The following is a 20731-nucleotide window of genomic DNA, read 5'->3' as shown; positions in this document are numbered from 1 at the left end:
TGAAATGGAGTCTGAAAAACACCCCTAGAGCAATGCTTTTTTCAGGGGAGGAAGAGGGGCTGCACAAGGCTCTCAGGAGCCAACAGGGATGTTACAGTCACAGCTACAACCACCTGCCTGCTGCCCTGGCCTCACATCCACACTGCCAGGGTCCTCCAGCTCCCAGCTTTGTGCTATGTCCTTCAGGAGGGTTTTTTAGCAGTCAAGGGCTAAGGAAACAGGTTCAGAACATGGAACCACATTACCAGTTTACTCATGCTAAGATTTAAGATCCCAAAAGCTTTCCTAGAGGTAGCCAGGCCACATGGAAGAAAGATGAAGAAAAGTCTACCCCTGGAAAGAAATACTAATAATTTTAGAAAGCCCTTCTGAATGTAAGTACAAAAGTTGAAATAACCACTTTACATCCTATCAGTATTAAACTTCATTGCTTTATTTTCTAATGTAAGCCAAATGAGAAACATGTTTACAAAAATATACAGTACTTTACAGAATGCATCTGTCAACATCATGAAAATCTTTCATATAGTCAGAAACTTGCAGAGCTTTGCATAGTCTAATTTTTAAGCAGTTCTTCTCTGCCTTCTCTGTGTGTACAAAAGGTAAGTCCTAGAACCTTACACATCTGCATTCATAGCATCCTTGAAAGGGCAGTGTACATTTGACACAGATTTTGGAAGACAATAAACCTGTTCTTCTGCTTGCAGCCAAAAATCAACAGAAGTAACCAAGTACCACTGACTGATTCCTTCCCAACAATATTATAGCCACAGCACTTGTGGATGGTACCATTCCAAAGGGAACAAATATCACATATATGGAGCCCAGCCCATGTACATCTGGCAGAGCAGGTTGTCATCACTTGCTTCTTGAATGAGGTAGTGAACATGCCCTTCAATAGATAAAGGCAATCCTTTGATTCTGTTTCTAGTCTTAATGACACCTTGAAGCCGTTGCTCTATATCAAGCACATGGGTTTTGGCCTGGAAGGAAGAAAAAAGAAAATTGGTACTATTCATGAACTTACACTTCTCAAAATAAAACCAGTATTTCTTAGGATGTGTTTGAAATCATATTATAATTTAATACAAAATGCAGATGCCTATACCAGCTACATTGAAAACAAAGGCCACTCACTTTTAAGAACAATTCTCTAGAATGGATATATTATTGGTCAAGCTATAACTTTTGCCTTACATTTTTACAGTTTAAAGTTACCAAAGGAGACTGAAAGAGCTATATAAATATATTTGGGAATTGTTAGAAAGCTTTATTGCATACAAATTATTTTAAACAAATGCAACATTTTCTTAGCCTTGTTCCTGGAATTCTGGATAAAATTTAAGTCTGGAAAATTTAGGTCAGAATTTGAGCATCTCAAAATGAGCTGTTCCAAGGCCCACTGGAGTTGCTAGTTCATACCAATTACACTCACACATTTTCCTTTAAAGCTCAAGCATAACATTGGCACTCCTCCAGAAAAAGCAGTTAACATATACAATTATGTGGGTGGTCTTGTAAAAGAAAATTCTTGTAAAAGAATGTAGACACAGCCTGGTTAGTAACTGTTTGAAGACCAGAAGATTTTCTGTGCTGAAATAGATCAGGTAAGTTCTTTGCTGTCATACAGTTTCAGAGATGTAGTTTTTCCTTATCTTAGCTGTTATGTTTGTCAGTGCTCCCTAAGTATTTTCTGCTATTACACATTTATTTTCATTAAACAGTCCTTTAAAAACCCCCCAAAAATAGAAAGGGACAAATCAGAAATTTTGCACAGAGGGAAGATAATAAAAATTAAGCTATATTTTGGATGAATAATACAGTCTTCAGCAGCAGCTAACAAAGAAACAGCATGAAATCTTAATTTTAATCACATAATTCTTTATATGTACCAAGGCATATATTTATTCAATAATAAATATCCACTTAGGAAAAGCATAGAAATACACATGGAAAGGGCTCCAGATGTTACCATCACCGTGAATCTGGAGAACTCTGGAAGTGAGGAGTAACAAGATCCATTGCTTCTGCTGATACCGTCCTTGATTTAGTAACACCAACGAGAGAATCACAGGCTTTTTTGTTTGGTTCTTTAGTAGATAAATTACATCTTTTTCAGTTAAAAAAAAAATCTCTTTACAGATAAAAATTATTTACAGAGAGATAACAAAGAACAACCAGAGAAATTTTTAAATGGAAGAAAAAAAGATGAAGTTTCAATTAGGAAATACGTAATTCGTAACAATAATGGACATTTGACATTTGAATACTTCAGGTTGTGTTTGTTTAAACTCACCTTTTCATTGACAACTTCTCCAGTTTCATTCACTTGGGCTTTTGTATTTCCTTTAACAGGTTTACTCCATTCCACAAGAGGATCATGCAGAAAAGTCTTTAAGACACTAAATAAATTAAAAATTTAGAAAAGGATATATTACATAAAATTCATTTAATTTTAAAAACACAAACACTGACAGGAGCCTGTAGTTAATGCTGAATATTTATATTAAGCTCCATGTCCTGGTGAGAGTGAGCTGCAGGACAGGCATATGCTGGAACTGGCAGATTCCCCAGCAGTTACTGTTGCACATGTTTAGACTACAGACAGCTTTGAGGAGGTTGGAGCAAAAGCAGCAGCCATACCTCATCAGAGGCTCCCTCTGATCTCGCATCAGCCTCAGGGTGACTTCACAGGCTCTTCGGAAGAGACCCTCAGTTCCCATAGGGCCCATCCCATTAACCATGTTGTGGGTGAGGCGGAAAGGAACGATTTCCGGAACTTCAAAAGTTTCTCCCTTTACATTGAGAAACAAAGGTATGCCCTAAGTGTTTTAAGCATTATTAAAGAGTAACATTGGCATTGGCTTTAGGTTTTTTCCTCCATCTTTGTCAGTGGCAGTTTCTGAGCTGGCAAGAGATGTTTGCTCAGCTCACAGTCCTACTCAGATAAGGGGAAACTACAATGAGTAAAAGATAACGTTGTCCAAATAACCTCTTTTTCCCTGTTTGAACACACTAATACAGGGTATAAAATTTTGTTCTTAAATATATATTTATGCTTTGTAATCTCATTGCAAAATACTAACTTTTCTTTTATAATATGCAAGTTAGCTTAAAAACATTTTTAAAATATAGGACAATTTAGACTTACTAAAAAGAAACCAGAAGAAATAACCTAACAATATTTCTACCTCACATATCAGAATTAAAAAGGCCTTATGTCCCACACCAAAACCATCTTTCATCTGGAACACCAAATCTCCAAATCCCAATCTGGCCACAATTTCTGCTGTTTATTTTACAGAACTGTTGGAGTTTTTGTAATGAATTTGTGGGAGAGAGAACAGAATTCTAAATGTAGCAATTACAGTTTTGTTTGGAGCGTGATAGTGGAGAAAGGAGAGTCACAAAATATGAACAGTCTAAAATTTGGGCTGTTTCAGTGTATCCACATCAGGTCATCTGATATTGGCAAAATCAAAATGGTGGTTTTCATTGAATGCAGCACACAGAACGATTACATCCTCTTTATGTATCCCAGGCTTTTTTGGGATATAAATACAAGACAAAGTGAGACAAAGAACAAAATGGATATGTTACAATAAAAACTTGGGAAAAAACCCCAAAGACAGAAATGTATAACATATCTGCATATCACATACAGAGTACATTGAGCAAGTGGCATTTCTCACCTTATTGAAAAGGCAGTTGAAATCCACATGCACACACTCGCCAGTGAAAGAATCAAACAAGATGTTCTCGCCATGGCGGTCGCCCAGCCCCAGGATGTAGCCCACCATGGACATGACGGCAACAGAGCGGCAGTAGGCTGACCTGCTGTTGTACCTGTGAGACAGAGCAGGCAGCTCTGAGGCACTGCTCGCCTCTGCTGCCCTCATCCTGCGGGCCCCTTAATTCTTAGGGAAATACTCAAAGTAGATGTTCTTGAGCTGCCACAACCCCAGTCACTCACCATGAAGTAGGGTCAGGAAATGTTCTAAGAAACCATTCATGAAAGAGAGGAGGGTGACGAGGCAGAAGGACCTCTTTGAACATTTTCAGCTTTTCAGACAAAGGTGCTGACTTTGGAAGCATGTGCTGCCGCAGTTCTTTCCCAGTCATATAGATACCTGCAACAGACTTCCTCAGTTAGGCAGAAGAAATACCCAAATACAAAGCCTTATATGTACTATTATAATATGATAATTTAAGGAAAATAAATGTTTCCATAAAGTTGAAATAAATGATCAAATGAAAAATAATCTATAAACCATGTTGGTTGTAGGGTACAGGGAAGTTTTTCCCCAAACTTTTACTGCACTGATCGGAAAGGTGCTTTGTTAACAAGAAATTCAAAAGAAATCTGATATTTTCTCTGTAAAGCTGCTATATTCCTAACCTTGATTCAATTGTATATTATCTTAATTATCACACATAAATGTAACGGAAATGAAAAATAACAAATCAAATCTAGAGAAGAAGTTCACAGCATTTTTTATTATTCAGTGCTGCACATCCCTATGCTGCTGAAACAATTTACATCACTGTATGTAGGAAAGTATTCAGATGCCTGTGGTATCAGTACTTGTAAGGAACTTGTTCATTCCAAGTGCCAACTGTCTTCCATTTAAGAGCAAAAGTCTACCACACATATGAATAATAATACATTGCTGATAGATAAAAATACATGTGACTACATCTTCCTAGAATATATCCTGACTCCTGCCATTTGCTTCCTTTACTTAAAAAGATACAAGCCCATTAAAAATATCTACAAACTTTTACTATATTCTAATATATTTCTTTACCTTTCTCCTTATAAAGTTTAATCAGGATATTCCTTAGACCAGCAGTGTTATTCACCCACTCAATTATGCCACACTCATCATTTAATGGAATCACTGCGTAGGTGCGGATATGGAGCTCTCGCCTACGGGACTCTGCATCTTTTCTTAAGCACTATTCACAAAAGGAAAATGAGATTAACACAGAACACATAGATCAGAATGGATCTATAGCATTTACATTCTATCTATAACTACTTTCTAATCACACAATCTAGAATTTAAAAATCTAAGCTTCACAGTCTGCAGCGGGTCAAATGAAAGCAAAATGTGCATCTGTTCGCCAAAGTAAATTAAAAAAAGAGGATTTTGCAATAAAATAGTCAAATTGTATAACTTGTACATGGCTTAAATCCCTTAAAAGCAGTATTTGAAATAAATCTTTTAGCGTTTCAGAGATGCTGTAATTTGCTTTACCCTCTCAGAAGACATCGTACCTTAACCTTAAGCATACTGCTGAAAAGCAAAACAGAACTAAAATAAGAGGTATAGCAACACTTCAGTATGAAAAAATTAATTTACCTGTGTTTTATAAAATATATTAGAAATTACTAAATAAGAAAAATTAAGCTTGACAGCAGAAAGTCTACAGATATTTATTTATTGTAAATAACCTGTTCTGTCTATTTTTGCTGGAATAAGCGATTGTTTTGGCAGAATATTGTAATGTGTTATTGTTTTCAGAAGTCTGTAAGAAGTCATACACTATCAATTGCTACTGGTTTTTTGCTAAAGCCAAATTGGCTTTTTTTGTTAGATCGCTCCTGTTCAATAAGTATAATGCTCCTGATTGTCTCATTCATCAAACCTTATTAATAAGGGAGTTGAATTCCATGAGGCGACAGTCTTTTCTCAGATCATCTTTTGGCTTGCACATCATAATGTAAGATTTCCCATCTGAACCTTTCAAGGTGATCTTTTTTGGCTTTTGAAGTGAGGCAAGAATTTCCACCTAAAGAAAAATAAACTTCTTTACTAACATCTGTATCAGATTATCCAAAATAAGTGTGTAATTGTAATAAACCACTGCAACCAATTGTGTTAGCACTTCCACGGTGCTGCAGCACATTAACCTCAGACCAAATCTTTATCTGATTGCAAGGGGCCACACCTCCCTCAGGCTGCTGTGACAGAAGCCACTCAGCTTCCACAGAAGTAATTTTGGAATTTCCTACTTCCTCCTCCCATTTCTAGACAACAGAGATGTATTTGCAGCTATGTTTGTTTAACATGAAGTGAAAAAGCAGGTGACAACTAGAGCCTTACCGCATCATCAAAGCCTGCAATGTAGGCCCAGCAGCCAGGAAAAGGGTCATGGTTAGCATGGGTACCAGGAATTGAGGGAAGAGTTGGTATCATTACAGATTGCAAGGGAATGAGAATTTCACTGAATGTGGGCTCTTCTACTAATCTTTTCAGTGTTTTGAAATGAATACTCATGCTTAATGTTGAGTTGTTTCCATCAACCTTGAAAAAAAAAGATGACTAAAGTTAGAAATAACCTTTAAAGTTAACAAACACTTTAAAAAATACTGCCCTTTCATATTAACTAATAAATAGACTAGAGTAATAGATGCTGATTGTAATAAGAACAGCAAGCTACATTTCAAATTAAATAATCAAGAAGTAAATATATCTGGTTAATATGACAGACTTATTTTTCACTTTGAATATCAATAGAGAACAATGAAAGAATTTAGTTCTACCTTTATTATCAAGTTGATTTGTTCATAAAAGCACAACCACCCTATATTTACAGTAAAACTCTGAAAATTAATGGGCATGAATGATATGTGAAAGTACAAAACAATGTAAAGTCCATGCACTGTTAAACAAGCCATTATGTACTGCAAGATTTTACAGTGTGCTCGATTTAGAGCTGTTTTAAATGTTTTACAATTTAATGCAGTTTCTGCTAAACTACAGTAATATTATTATATAATAATGATTAATATGGATGTATTATTATTATATTATTATTATTATTATTATTATTATTATTATTATTATTATTATTATTATTATTATTATTATTATTATTATTTAGCTAATGAAAGCAATCAGAAGCAGCTTTTGCATGACATTCTTGACTAATCCTACAACTGCAGTCATTTGTTTATTTCTGTAGGTACCGGTTTGTTGCAGAGTTCCAGCAGCTTGTCCGTAAGGCGTGTGGCATCTCCAATAAATTTTGCTAAAGATTCCTTCATGTGAATAGCTCTGTTCAGAATTTCCTTACATCTATTGACTCGCATAGGGTAAGAGGACTGAAAAAAAAGAAAGTTAAAATTTATTAAACAAAGAGTTGAAGAATCCCCCTTAGTGGTTAACAATTCTTTCCTTATTGCTGATCATATTTAATATCTGGAGAAGGATGCACTTCAATTGAAAAGCTGAAGTGGTACTGTTGTTGGGTGTGTGGGGGTTACTTCTGAAACCATTCTTGGGAGTCCCACAACATAAAGACCAATATTCAAGAACATGTCAGTGTATCTTGAATGTTATTTCACCAGCCTCAAGAAACAGTAGGCAGCACACTTCCCAGTCTGCTTTGGAATGACCTTACTGCTAAGTAATTACTTGTACAGCTATCTACCAAGTTGATTCTTTGATTACAGGACTGAAAGTACTATAACACAATTTGTAAATGCAACAAAATCTGTTGCCATAACTACACAATTCATCAGCTATTTGTTATTCAAATTTCCTTTCCTAATATACCGTACAAGTTTGGATGCATATTAGCATTCCAATTTGGAACACTTAAACTGTAATATCTGAATTAAGACTGCAATAAAATCATTTGCAGTGATGGCACTGATATTCTCTTCTATAACACTGTATCACAACAAATGAGACTCTCAAATCCTTCTTATCAGCTGTAGAGTAAAATGGCTTATATTTACTTTTCTGAGAAAAACAGTTTTGTAAACTTAATAAAGGTGTAGCTATACATATCAAGGTACCTTGGACACAGCAGTCATCATCCACATTGCTTGCTGTGGATAGGCTAAAAACACCTTAGCAACAATCACCATCAGAACTGCGAAGACTTCATCATGAGAATGGCAGATTCGGGAGATGAGCTGAGAAAAGGCTGTCAGGAACTGGTAAGGTGCCAGGTGATTTGTGTGCTCTGTAATCACCTTGTTTATTTTAGCCAGATCATTTTTCATTTGACCACGTTCTGAACGACCTGCTGAAAAATGAAAAGACAAGACCATATTCCTGGTTCTCCCCACTGCAAGTGCAAAGCCATTTAAATCAAGGCTATAGAATAATATTTTGTTGGCAATTTCATAAGCCAAAAAATTTTGAAGGCAACAAAAAAGCTCCAACTGTAAAATTCTTTTTAACACAGCATACAGTGACTGAATACCTACGCTATTTAACTAAGCAGAATACCAGGAAATTAAATCTCCTTACACTCCTAAAATGACTGCTCTAAAATGATACAGTTACAGGCTAAAAACACTCCATGTATTTGCCTGAGAAAAGGATTCCAATGCTCTTTAGTGGAGAGGAAAGGAAGAAAGTCTTTCCATGGGATGAAATTAGCACATCTGCTCCTATCTCCACCCCTGTCCCTGAGGACCCAACTTGAGTTTCACACCAGCACCTCAGAGTCCAGGATCTGATGTGCCTGCAGCCAAACACTTGACCAAAGTGTGTAGAATGAGGACAAGATTAAGGAGCACAAATGTCTGCTTCACTCCACATCTGCAAGCAGTATTTGCAATTTTGTACCAGAATCTCCCACCCAGAGTGCATCTGTGGTGTTAAGTTTCTCATGCCTTCATGCTGCTGCCTAAAAGATTTTTTCCCCCTTTGTTACAGTAAAATGAGGTGGAAAATTTAAGTAAAATTCCTTCAAAGACTGGAACCAAAACAAATTGAAAAAAACCTCCAAGGCCTAACACTTTACTGTAGCAAGGGCATACAACTATTAGTCATCACTCATGAGGCATCTTAGAAGTGGTGACCAGGGACATGCAAGGATTTTCCCTGTATCTAATGCCTTCAGTTACCCAAGGAACAATGTTGTCTCACTATATACTTGGGAAAAATTCTGGAATATTTAATTACAATAATTAATACTCTCCTGCATATTAACATCTTGTATTTTACAAGAACAGTAGTAAGGACTTTCTTGTTTCCATATAACCTCAGGCAATAAATCTAAACTAAAAACTGTAAATACACTTCACCATTCTTTCAATCATCTATTCAAAAGAATGGCATGGGAACTGTGTACTGGGAAGAAATGTTCTACCTTTATCACATTCATATGCTTTTGCTCCAAAGTCCAGCCATAAAGACAGCATTCTTGGCATTGACTGATAAATGAATTGGTTTCCATACTGTAGAGACCTGTGATTAAACATTTAAATCAAAGTATGTTAATGATATATATTAGAAGTGATACAAATTTTACATTCTCATTTGTTTAATATTCCACTCTAACTTTAGAAATTTATGTCAGCATTTTAATGCATCTGCAACAACCAAAAATTAGACAAAGGGTTTGTTTTTATTACTCAAAATCACAGATTAAATAATTAACTGTCTGACAGAAGACACAATTGGTTAGTCAGAAGTAAAATTAATTATGTATGAAAACAAAAAAGGAAGCATGTAGTACTTTGTTTTACAATGGTGCAGAAAAATTGGAGTCAGTCTGAATCGGTGAAAGACAATATATTCCTACAGAAATGTTTTTTTCCCCAGTATAATTGTCATCCTTTTACAAAAAATAAGCAAAGGTCCCCTCTAACCTCCCAAAGTGATGAACTATGTATCTAATCAGATCTCCTTGTTTTTCCATCTTGTTGTCAGTTACCATCGGCATTAATTTATCATAGTATTTTGCAAGATAAAAATGTCCATCTTCCCATTCTGGTAAGAAAACTGTAACATCCTGCAACATCAAAATGAGACAATTACTCCTGAGAGGATGCTAACTTAAAAATAAAAAATAAAAATAAATCTTCTCAAGAAATAATCTCGTATTAGTTACGTTGTGCAGAGTATGTGCAATAAGTTATTAATTGTTAACCGTGTAACTCCAAAAATTCTAATTTTGCCTCAAGATAATTGCCTCTACAAACCAGAAGTCCATTTTTGAAATACATTTTGGTTTTGGAGACAGACAATTCAAGATAAGGGATTCCTGAACTAGGAAAGATCCCACTTTCATTAAAATCAGGTTCCTGATCCTAATAACTCAGTACTGGCTTTCTCAGAGCTTTCTGAAAAGTGAAACACTATGATGTTAACAGTTGGACCCTACCACCTTCCTGACCCTAATGAATCTGATTCCATATTTTTCACATTTCTCTTTTCCTTCTAAATCATGATGTTTGAAAGAAAAACAAAAAATTGTGTGACATGTATTAGAAAAGAAATAATTGGTGAGAGGGACATCCCTTATCTAACAACACTGGCTTCTTTCCTGTGCCAATACTTAGCAGAGAGTACTGAGTGTTAGTGTTTTCATGGAATCCACTGAAATTTTGTTTACATTATTTCAACCTTCATTTGATTTGATAAATTTACATTTTTCTCTAAATGACTTTTACAGAAGTATGTTATCTAGTAAGACAGGATTAACTATTAGTAGTATCAAATGCCAAAACTTGGACAGGAGACATGCTGCTTTTAAGGAAGCATAAACATCTGCATCTCCTACTGTTTTAGAAAGCAATATTAACCAATGCCACAAAGTATTTCACAGGCATCACAAGATGAAGCATGCAGTGCTGTGTTGTTTGGACAATCACACCAGTTGGCCCTTTTCCTAGTCCTTCAGAGACTGGAAGCACATTTAAATCACACTTACAAGTCACTACCAGAGAGAGAAATAACACTGAAGAGTTGTGCAATGGATCACCAAGTCAACTCTGAGTATTTGGAGAAGTCCACATTTTAGTGAGGAATTCTAATCTGTGCAAGCATGAGAAAAAAGCCATACTTCTGTAACTTGTTCATTTAAAAAGAATTATATGAACTGTAGTCTTCCCTGTACTGATGTGTTACATTAAACCTGGTTAAGACAGGTAAATCTTTACAATGGATGCACTCTTTAATCCCATTGATGTTATACTTGGTTGATACCATCAGGAGCAGAACAACAGCTTACTTAAGGAATACATTATTATTCAAAGCTCCTGCCTTGTTAACAGTAATATTCTAGATTACCTTATACTTTTTCATGACTGCATTGCTTTCAAAGTTAGCAGTTTCTTCCATAAATCTGCCCACCAGCAGCATTGCCCGACCATGGATGAGCTGATTTTTGCTGTTGCAGGGTGCTTTATTTTCAGGGAAGCATAACTCAACTCCCTTCTGGAGAACAATTAGTGCTTCATGAACTTCACCCTAAGGGAAAGACAAAATCATTTTATATACTTTAAATAAGAGAGAGGCAAACTCCCCTCTTAGAGCTGTTATTAAGGCCAACCTATGTCCTCAGATGTGTTCTAGGCCATTCTGGCTGTGGTAACTGAATATTACTGACTTAAAATGCTTCTTGTATTCCTTGTTATCTCAGCACTTGTGAGTGCCTTTAGGTGTACCACAGTAATTTCTATCGTGTTTGCTGCCTACAGCTATCAGTTAAAAGGAAACAAATTAAGAAGACATCTACTATTAAAATAATGTAAATTTGCCTGGGCTGCATTGGCAGAGACAGGTAAACAACCAGTTTTATACAAGGGTGCCAGGAAGGTCAATGGATACAGAACAGGGCTGACCAGCACCTGGAGGATCAGCTGCAATGTGTTGATAGTCCTAGCTGACATATCGTGTTTTACATATGCTGATTGTGTGCCATTTTTTTCTTGAAGAAAATTAAAAATATTATTTTCCTGCATGTAGGAAATTAAATTCCATTTCTGTTTTCCTTACCTTGGACCAGAGCCACTTTGCTCTTTCTACATAAAGTTCTGAGAGTGTTGATTCCCCAGCATTCAGCAGAGCATTATAGGCAGTCTGGTGATGCCCAGCTTTCCTGGCAACTCTGGCACTCTGGAGCCAACACTGTCCAACAAGCTCACTGTAATCCTGGCTGCAGGGACATTTTTGCAAAAAATAAAACATTTCTATTTTGAATGCTACTTTAAAATCTGAAATAAAAATCAGTGTGTTGAAACACAAGTTGAATTTCTCAAGAAATTATATACTACATAATAATGATTTAAAACTATTTAAATACATTTGTTTCACCTTTTTTTTCCATTTAGGACTAGAAATAAATACACTTTCTCCCTGTTTCTTGCTTCTCTTTCCTTTAGACACTGCTTCTCCTCCTTATTTTGAAGGTACATAATACTGGAGGACTGCTTTTGTTTAGAACAAATTCCCAGAGTTTTTTCTTCTCTCTTCTAACACATATATGGAAACCCAGAGTATCATTGAGAATACAACACAGACAAGAAACAGTCATGTCCTCACCTTTTACTGAGACTAAGCAAAGCCCTTCTCAGTGCTAAAATGGGTTCTTTTGCTCTGTAAGAGTTTTGGGTCATTTCAATACGAGCACACCAGTTCAGAGAATCTCTGCTGTGGTCACCATCTGGTTGCTGAAACATTGGCCCAATACTGTGTTCCAACTCACACAGCATATGCAACCTGTGTTAGCAAAATAAAGGCAAGAAATTGGTGAGAACTGACTGCTGGTTGAGATACATGCAGATCTTACAAAGTTTTTGCAAATTTCTTTCTAAAATTTGGCCCTGTAAATAATGTCACCCAGTAGGATTTATTCTAAAAAGCAAAAATGCAGCAAAAGCAAGCACAAAAAATCCAGGATTTATAAACTGATTTGTTTTTTCCTCAATATTCCTTTGTCAAGCTGCTGAGTGAGACAATATAGATCACTCAGAGAGGAAGTCAATCTTTGGAAAGAATATTTCTATCTATTACTTTCAGCAACAATTCTTCAGTAAGTCTGACATTTTCAACAAATCTCATTTTAATTAACAGCAATATACTTTTACTTAAAGTGAAGTTATTCCATTTATTTAAAAATACCATTACTGTGAATATCTGTTCCTGTAAAGATGGAAAGCTGAGTGGTTGTAAATGCCCCAGTTCTCACAGGCAAAGAGAAGTGGGTACAAATGTAGTGGGTACATCTGACAGAGAAAAAGTGATTCTTGAAAGGCTCCCAAGTAGCTTGGATCAGTGGCTTAAGGAAACTACTTTGAAACACTTCTTTCTCAATCCCCAAACTTCATTTCCCAAACAAGACTGCAGAAATTACCAACAGAAAATAGAATTAAGAAGTAACTAAAACAGGCACTTCAACTGGCTTCAGCCAATATCTTGCCATAAGGATGCATTTACAGTGCAGAGGAAGTATTAAGTCTTTTTATTCAAAAAAGCTACTCACTTTTTAGTCTACTGCAGCCAAATTAAAAGTTTAATAATAAAGAAAAGGGATGGGGTATAACTCTTACTGCTCTTGCTTTATAAAAAGGGAGTGCTTTTCAGCCTCCATACAGATCAAAAGCAATGCTCTGAAGTTAATGGAGTTACTGGCCTATTTGTACTACTTCAAGCATGGAATTAAATTGCTGGTTTTTATTACCTGATGTTTACATTTGCTTGCTAGCTGATTTGGAAACACCATGCCACATAGTTTTATTGGGAATGTTTTCCATCAAGGATAAATATAAATTCCTAACTAATAAAAGGTTTTCAGTTGGATGAATATTAAAAAAAGGTGACAAAAAATGTATCATTTACTGTAGAAATTCAAAATTCTTTCTGCTGCATACTTGATTACATGGTTTCTGAATTTAAAAATAGTGCCATGAAAATGAAAAACCTGATAATGTGTTCATATCCTCGCTGATAGGATCCTCTTTCAAAGCTTGCTGCTGAGAGGGGTACAATCTGCTCTGCTCGAACAACCTTGAGTGTCTCGTAAAAAGCTGCTTCATTTTTCTTCTTGGCTGATAATAACAAATGTCCCAGTCTGACACTCCAAGTAGTAGACTTCACATCTTTGGGGAGAAAAAGAAGCCTCTGCTTCTTTAAGCAGCTTAACCTGAAGATACTAATTTGTCTTAACATACTACTGGAAAAAAAACCTCTTTCTCAGAACTAAGTAATTGCATGTTATTAACACTGTATAATTCAACTCCACAATCCACCCAGCCAAACAGACTCAAAAGATACACACACTCAAAACTTCTGCTCAAAGACTACACAGGTTACAATCAAATTCAGTTACAAAATCCAGAACACAGTCAGAACCAATCTTCCTACCACTGAAATCCAAACCAAATAACAATAGCTGCCCCTTGATTCAAGATGATTAAACTAAAACATACAATTGTTCAGAAATGCAATGAAGTATTAATCCTTTCATGTATACCTGAAGCCAAATAATTTTCCAGTAAATCCCATTGTGATAGTTTCCAGGCTGCTTCCACTCTGTAAGTGTTCAACTCAGAAATCCATTCAGACCTATTAAAAGAAAACAAAGGCAATACAATTTCGTGCTGTCTCCTCTCAGTATGTTAATCCTACATTACATTAGCAAGTGTTCTTTAGATAAAACTTCTCTTACTTGAAAAGAGGCAAGATAAGCTTGCTTCTAAAGAAAGTCAGTAAAACCAAAGGACATGCACTGATAACAAGTAAGATCTGTACAACATGATCCAAAACTTCTGGACTGCCTGAAATAAATAATTTATAGATAAAGCACTCAAAGTTTTCTAGCTTCACACTGCTAATTCAATTAAGTTTAATAAGCCTCAAATGTTTGATAATGAGCAGAAATGGCTACTGAGGCAGAGATTTATACCAGAGCTTCATATTATTCAAATGAACTGTGTATTAGATGCTTACAGTACCTGTTCGCAAGCACTCCATTGACCTGAGTTATTACAGCAGATAACTGACCAAGGCCTAACATGGATTTCACTGCACCATGATAGTGAATGATCTAGAAAGAGGAAAAAAACCCAAACCAACAAATTAAAACCCTACAGACACATTAATTAAACTCATGGCAATCTGAAGGAAGACATATGCTCATTTGGGTGCTTTTTAGAATACAGGAAGGCATAACTAACTGCACCATAAGATAAATGAACATTGAAAAAATCCAGTAAGCGATCTGTTTCAGTTCATAAGCCACTTCCAACAGCAATAATTATTTAGCAACTGGCACAATAAACACTTAGATTCCTATTTGACTTAAATATTCTGAACTTTTTATGCCTTAGTCATCTGTGAACTAATAAGATTAAAAATAATAATTATATTTATTAAAAAAGAAAAAAAATATTTACCTGATCAGGTTCCAGTTGGATAGCCCTATCATAGCAGGCTGTTGCATCTCTTAACAAACCAATACTTTCATGCTCAAGGATTTGTTCTTTGAGAGATGGCTCTGCCTTCCGAATGGCGCTCACCCCAGCCACTCCATCTGGCTCATGCATAGCAGCATACAATTTCTAGATTCAAACAGAATTGGATGTGGCCATTAAGAACAGAAAGTTATTTCACAGTAATCTGTAGAATTGCAGAACTTCTTGAACATGGAGCACACACTACTCTGTAGGATTCACTGGTAATAAATTTTCATTTAAGATGTCAGGTTTGCCAGGCTCCTTCCACAGCTGAGCCCTACTTCTTAGTATACAGTAATATTTATGATCTCATGCTATTGATAGACTACCACATGAACTTATCTGAAACCATCTGTATAAAGAGTAAAATAAATATCCTATTATTACACGATAGCATAAAGATGTTTACTTTTGGTGAAAAAGCAACATGCTAAGTTTTTTTCAAATTTGAAGTGTCACTGACAAATATAAACCATAGGGAACCACAAACAGGATCATCCCACAGGTTTAAATACTTCTTAAAAATAATTTCTAGAATTTGCAATACCTTTAGCATTGGCTCTTTTTCTACTTTAGAATAAGCCTCTTGGAATTTCTTCCAATGTACTTGGCACTTTTTTTTGGTTATTATAGTTGGCTGTATTTTCTGGCAAAAGGCACAGAGCCAACTTCAAAGCAATAAATGTTATCCTATCAACAAACCCGTATTTAATTATTTTCAGGAATTTACAATCTTTTAATATAGAATAGAAAGCTAATAATTCTTTTTCATATAAGAAGCATGCCAAGCAAGAGAACTTACTAAATACTGCTGAAACACAGATGACTAAACACTTGTATTTAACAAGTGCCCAAATAAATCTTTTCTTTTTCACATCACAAAGAAGAATTTGACCAAGCTTTATTTATCATATGCATTTTCATCTTAAAATAAAAAACAAAAACCAAAAAGAACTTCAGAACCTGAAGAAATCCAAGATGTTCCTGAATATTTTGTTTCTTCTCTGTTATAAATGATTCAAAGTGCATCACAGCCCTGGTGTAAGCCTTGGAACGAAAGGAGGCTACAGCAAGTGTATCCTGGGGAATGAGGTCTAGAAAACGTGTCACATTTTGATATTCTCCATAGTCCTCACTTGATGCTGTTGAGAAAAAGACATATTAAAAAGTTTGTCAACTGAAGTTTCATTTATAAGAATTACCTTATGCATCAAAATATAATTAACTCGTTTAACAATTTAGTGAGATAACTGTACTAATTAACGAACATGTTTTTTTCTTCTGTCAACAATAATTTATCTAAAACAATTCTGGTGAACTTTCAACATCTTGCAAGACAGCACAGAATATTATATATGTAATATAATATTAGATATATAATATAGTATTATATTCAGTTAAACAGAATATTTAGAAAACTATCAAAAGATTAACATTTCATTGTTCAAATTTTAAATCTGTATTTCTTGCAACAGCCATTCAGAACAATCCATCTGGGGCAGAAGGGGTGGAAAGCACAACATGACATTAAGAAATCATAAAAGAGATTACATATTATACTAATGCAGCATTTGTAAATGATCACAATGTGAAGCTGCAAACATAAATAAAATACTTCTTAGAATAATGTCAATGACATTTTAAATGAAATAAGCATCCCTCACTTTTAAGATCACTTCTGTCTTTGCTAGACTTGCCAGCATTTTTCTCAGCAATGAGTGTTTGAAACTTATGTCTGGCCCACTGAGTGAGATGATCCAGCATGGAGAACACTGTCTGTGTGCTCAGCTGGCTCAGGTCAGATGCGCTGTCCTCAAGCCTCCTGCTGGACTGGTCATCGTGTTTCAGAACAGCCATAATCTCCATGTAAACCTACACAAAGGTAAAAGACACAAGTGTCATTCCTGCAGCAAAATAGCAAGAAACAGCAATTAACATCAAAGTCAATCTAAAATACTAGATATTTTAAGTGTATATTTTAATATTTTGGAGATTATTTTCATGATACTGTTGTCTCACAATCTCAAAAGGAAGAAATGGCAAACCAAGCAGAAGCTGTTGTCAAGGGATTCCATACAGAGAGAAAGTCTTGAGGTTTCAAGACACAACAAATGCTACTGCATCTCTTCTACAAATACAATACTTTAAGATTTGGTAAGAATCAAGTTATCTACTGGTTACAAGATTACAGTTCTACTTTTTTGCTTCTGTTTAAATAAATGCCCTGACAAAATATCTGTTTCTGTTTGTTTTAGTCCATAAAATATGAGTTAACATAAATAACAGATGCTTATTGTGGATGTATTTCCTCACAGAGGAAAAATCATCACACGCCTCTACACACCCACAATATTTAAACACAAATATTTTAGCTGTGAAATTTCAAATAATTGGAATGTAGGTTATACTTTTCAGTATCTTCTAATTTCTTTGTTTCACCCACAACATGCTTACAGATACCTTGCAAATTTGCATCTCTCTGTACATACACGTGCTGCTCCCAGGATAAATGGCAGCACTTGGCCACATGCACTGACAGCTCAAGCAAACTGAAGGAAATCAGGATGACTTCTCCCCCACCCCTGCTTTGCTATAACACATCCATGAATCCTGCTTCCCATGAATCTGGCAGCTGAATAGTTTATCCACTGAAACTATAATTGTATGCAAAGGAGAAGAAAAAATTATGAGTGTGAATTCTTGGAATTATACAAGTTCAATTTACTGGCTTTGTTGCACACTTCCTCTTTGTACCACTCCAGCTGTTGATGTTACTGCAGTCGTGACTAACCACATAATATCTCATCCTAGGCCCAACTGATGGAAATCTGCAGAAAAGCAGTTCCAACACAAACTTGTATGAGGATATTCAAAACCCTGTGTGAAAACTTATATTATTTCTATTATTAATACACAAAAAGGAGTTTAACACCGGAACAATTTGTTCATGTAGGCCTACAGAGCTGAGCAGCTCTTATGAAGAACAGCTGCTGACCATTTCTGTGAAAAACACTACATCTTACACATCTCACCTCTTGTTGATCCTCTTGACTGCATCCCAACAAAACGTAGACAAGGATGTGTGGAAGCAGATAAATTGTCACTTTATAGTCATTTTTCATCATAATACTGCAGCAATCAAAGACTTTTCTGGCAAGATCATGTCGCACCTATAGAAAAATATTATTTCCAGGAAAAGCATCATTACAAAAGTGCAAATACATGAACAACCAATAGATTTCCTTTTTTTGATGAACACAAATTCTAGTCCATCAAATAATTTTAAGATACCTGTCTCGTACAGAAGATTCATCAGACTTAAATCTGCAACAGGGATACCAGATGGTAGCTACTATTACATGTAGCAACTGCTGACAGGAAAAAAGACAGGGAAGTACTGCTTACACTTCTACTTTTCTATGTGTTTTTACACCATTGTGAACTTGCACTGGCCATAGAAAAAAACTTTAGGCTGAGAGTCTGCCACTACACTCAGCCTCTCTTCTGCCCTTAAAAGCCTGCAGAAAGTAGGATATTATGAAGACATTCAATTCTACTCTATCTGGAAGAGGACAGTGTAATTATTGAGCTGTTGTAATTCAATTCACTTCTTACTGTGGCTGATTTGGAAGTGGTCACTTAGATATTGGAAAGGGAAAAGAAAAAGAAGATACAAGTACTGTTTATATGCTAAGACTGTGGAGCTACTGGGAAATCTTTCCAAAACTGAGAAGGTAAATCCAGAAGCATTTCAGACACTTTGCACAAGCATTTGTCAGTGCCCCCAGTTTCACAAGAGCGTCTGGGCAAAGACAAGTTTCCTTGATTTTTGGCTTTGACACCGCCTGTGAAGCCTCACCAGGAACCAGTGCAGTACCCTGCTGTAGATGCAGGAAAGTCCTGTAAGAGGCCTGTAGCCAACAGCCATATTCTCCCATCCATCCCTGACCTGCAGAAACTGAAATGAGGTTCAAGAACTGTCTTGCAAAGAGCCTTACAGAAAGATTTATTTTCTTACCTTTGTTATAAGATAACCTGCCCAAGTTGCTGACCATTCTGCAAAATTATCACCTAATTTGCTTAAGTAAATTGGCTTCTTCACCTTAGACCAGTTTACAGCCTTCTGATAACTCTTGTACCTGTAATTTTGAAATATCCATTTAATAAAAAGAACTATTCATTTAAACAGTAAACAACAGCAATTGTTAGTTATGAAATTCCCTCACTGGAGCAATATTAAGTTCTGTCTTCTGAATCTTTAAAAGTAGAATTAAAACTCACACTTTCAGTAGTCAACATCTTATTTTAGAGCTTCTTAAAATTAAATATGAAATAAAAATTCTCATAACTTGATAGATTGTTTGTCAGTATATTTTAAAGTGCTATTCATAATCAGTTTTAAGAAAAGAAGTTTGATAGATATTTGGGTACAATGTTCTTGACAGGAAAAACCCAGAGCATACATGGAAGCTGAGAAAGGCCAAAAAGTCTGTTTTCTGAAAAGGTAAAAGCTTATCACAGGTGAGCATGAGGAAATAGAAGGGAAACATTGATTATTTCAAGTTAAGACACCAACATAATTTGAAGTTTCATTTCATTGAAGTAATGATAAAAATAATGTGAAGAAAAAGTCAGATTAAAACTCAGTGAGCTCCTCCTACTTCTATAGAAGGTAGGACTAATAGGATGCTAGTAGATTTGAGCAGAGGGGAAAGAAAAACAAAAGCTTCAAAACATCATATAAGTCAATGCTCTAAGGACAAACAGGCAGACCTGGGCAAAATATGAGCTCCAAGTTTTGCTTGTTTGATTTCGAGAGAATTACATTCAAGTAAGTAATAATTCAGCTTTTAGTAGAAAGACCTTATTTCAATTTGGTATATATACGTATCACTCTTCCCAGAAGAGTGAGAGTCACAAAACCATATATGGTTAATACTAGCCTGGAGAAAAAACCCAACAGATCTGTTATGAAAAGCCATTCCTTTAGCTGTCATATACCGTGTGTTTAAGTGAGGTTCCAGGATCTCCTGCACATGCTCAGGAAACCTCCTCCAAAGCCTGGAGCCAGGGCAGTCAGTGTTTGTCTCTCTACAGTCATAGATGGACAGTAACTCCTGAAAAGGGATGGTTTGCATCACCAAGTTAGCACTGAGGATTTTCATGACCACAGTACAAAACCCTGTGCATACGACCAAAAACTCAATGTATAAATGATCTTTCCAACCTGAATGAGTCTGTGATAAGTAATGAGAGAGAAGTTATGGAATGCTTAATTCAGAAATCATAACTACAAAACTGTTATCCAACACTGTTAATCCTCTGTTACTAGGCAAGTTTTGATTTCAATTACTGATTCCCCAGATTCTCCAGTTGGTGTTTGGACCACATTATCTTGTATTCTTCACATCTGCCAATAAACCAGGACTAGAATTTAGTCTGATTCCTCCTTGCGCAGGAAGTGCACAATCTTGTGCATATGCTAATAAAATTCTTATCCTGCCGACTAAATAGGGCCACCTA

At 35.8% G+C, this 20731-nt stretch overlaps 1 protein-coding gene across 2 annotated transcripts in view; it reads right to left on the bottom strand.

The window, feature by feature from the left end:
* Positions 1–411: 411 nt before the first annotated feature.
* ATR (ATR serine/threonine kinase) overlaps positions 412–20731 on the bottom strand; it is a 39012-nt gene continuing 18692 nt past the window's right edge. Inside the window, exons 24-47 of one of the 2 annotated variants that reach the window (XM_050978024.1) lie at positions 20210–20325; positions 19227–19347; positions 18241–18378; positions 16873–17080; positions 16172–16350; positions 15149–15313; positions 14708–14799; positions 14227–14318; positions 13675–13852; positions 12297–12473; positions 11751–11910; positions 11043–11222; positions 9620–9762; positions 9118–9215; positions 7811–8043; positions 6977–7111; positions 6111–6311; positions 5653–5796; positions 4809–4959; positions 3974–4130; positions 3693–3846; positions 2644–2795; positions 2297–2402; positions 412–983 (exon numbers count right to left, since the gene is read on the bottom strand). In XM_050978024.1, the coding sequence (XP_050833981.1) occupies positions 810–983; positions 2297–2402; positions 2644–2795; positions 3693–3846; positions 3974–4130; positions 4809–4959; positions 5653–5796; positions 6111–6311; positions 6977–7111; positions 7811–8043; positions 9118–9215; positions 9620–9762; positions 11043–11222; positions 11751–11910; positions 12297–12473; positions 13675–13852; positions 14227–14318; positions 14708–14799; positions 15149–15313; positions 16172–16350; positions 16873–17080; positions 18241–18378; positions 19227–19347; positions 20210–20325 (3654 nt within the window). In that variant the 3' untranslated portion in view covers positions 412–809. The remainder of the gene's footprint in view (positions 984–2296; positions 2403–2643; positions 2796–3692; positions 3847–3973; positions 4131–4808; positions 4960–5652; positions 5797–6110; positions 6312–6976; positions 7112–7810; positions 8044–9117; positions 9216–9619; positions 9763–11042; positions 11223–11750; positions 11911–12296; positions 12474–13674; positions 13853–14226; positions 14319–14707; positions 14800–15148; positions 15314–16171; positions 16351–16872; positions 17081–18240; positions 18379–19226; positions 19348–20209; positions 20326–20731) is intronic. The other variant, XM_050978025.1, reaches the window with a different exon arrangement.

Source organism: Serinus canaria, chromosome 9, assembly GCF_022539315.1.
Source record: "Serinus canaria isolate serCan28SL12 chromosome 9, serCan2020, whole genome shotgun sequence".
NCBI lineage: Eukaryota > Metazoa > Chordata > Aves > Passeriformes > Fringillidae > Serinus > Serinus canaria.
This window is presented reverse-complemented; position numbering and strand designations above follow the sequence as displayed.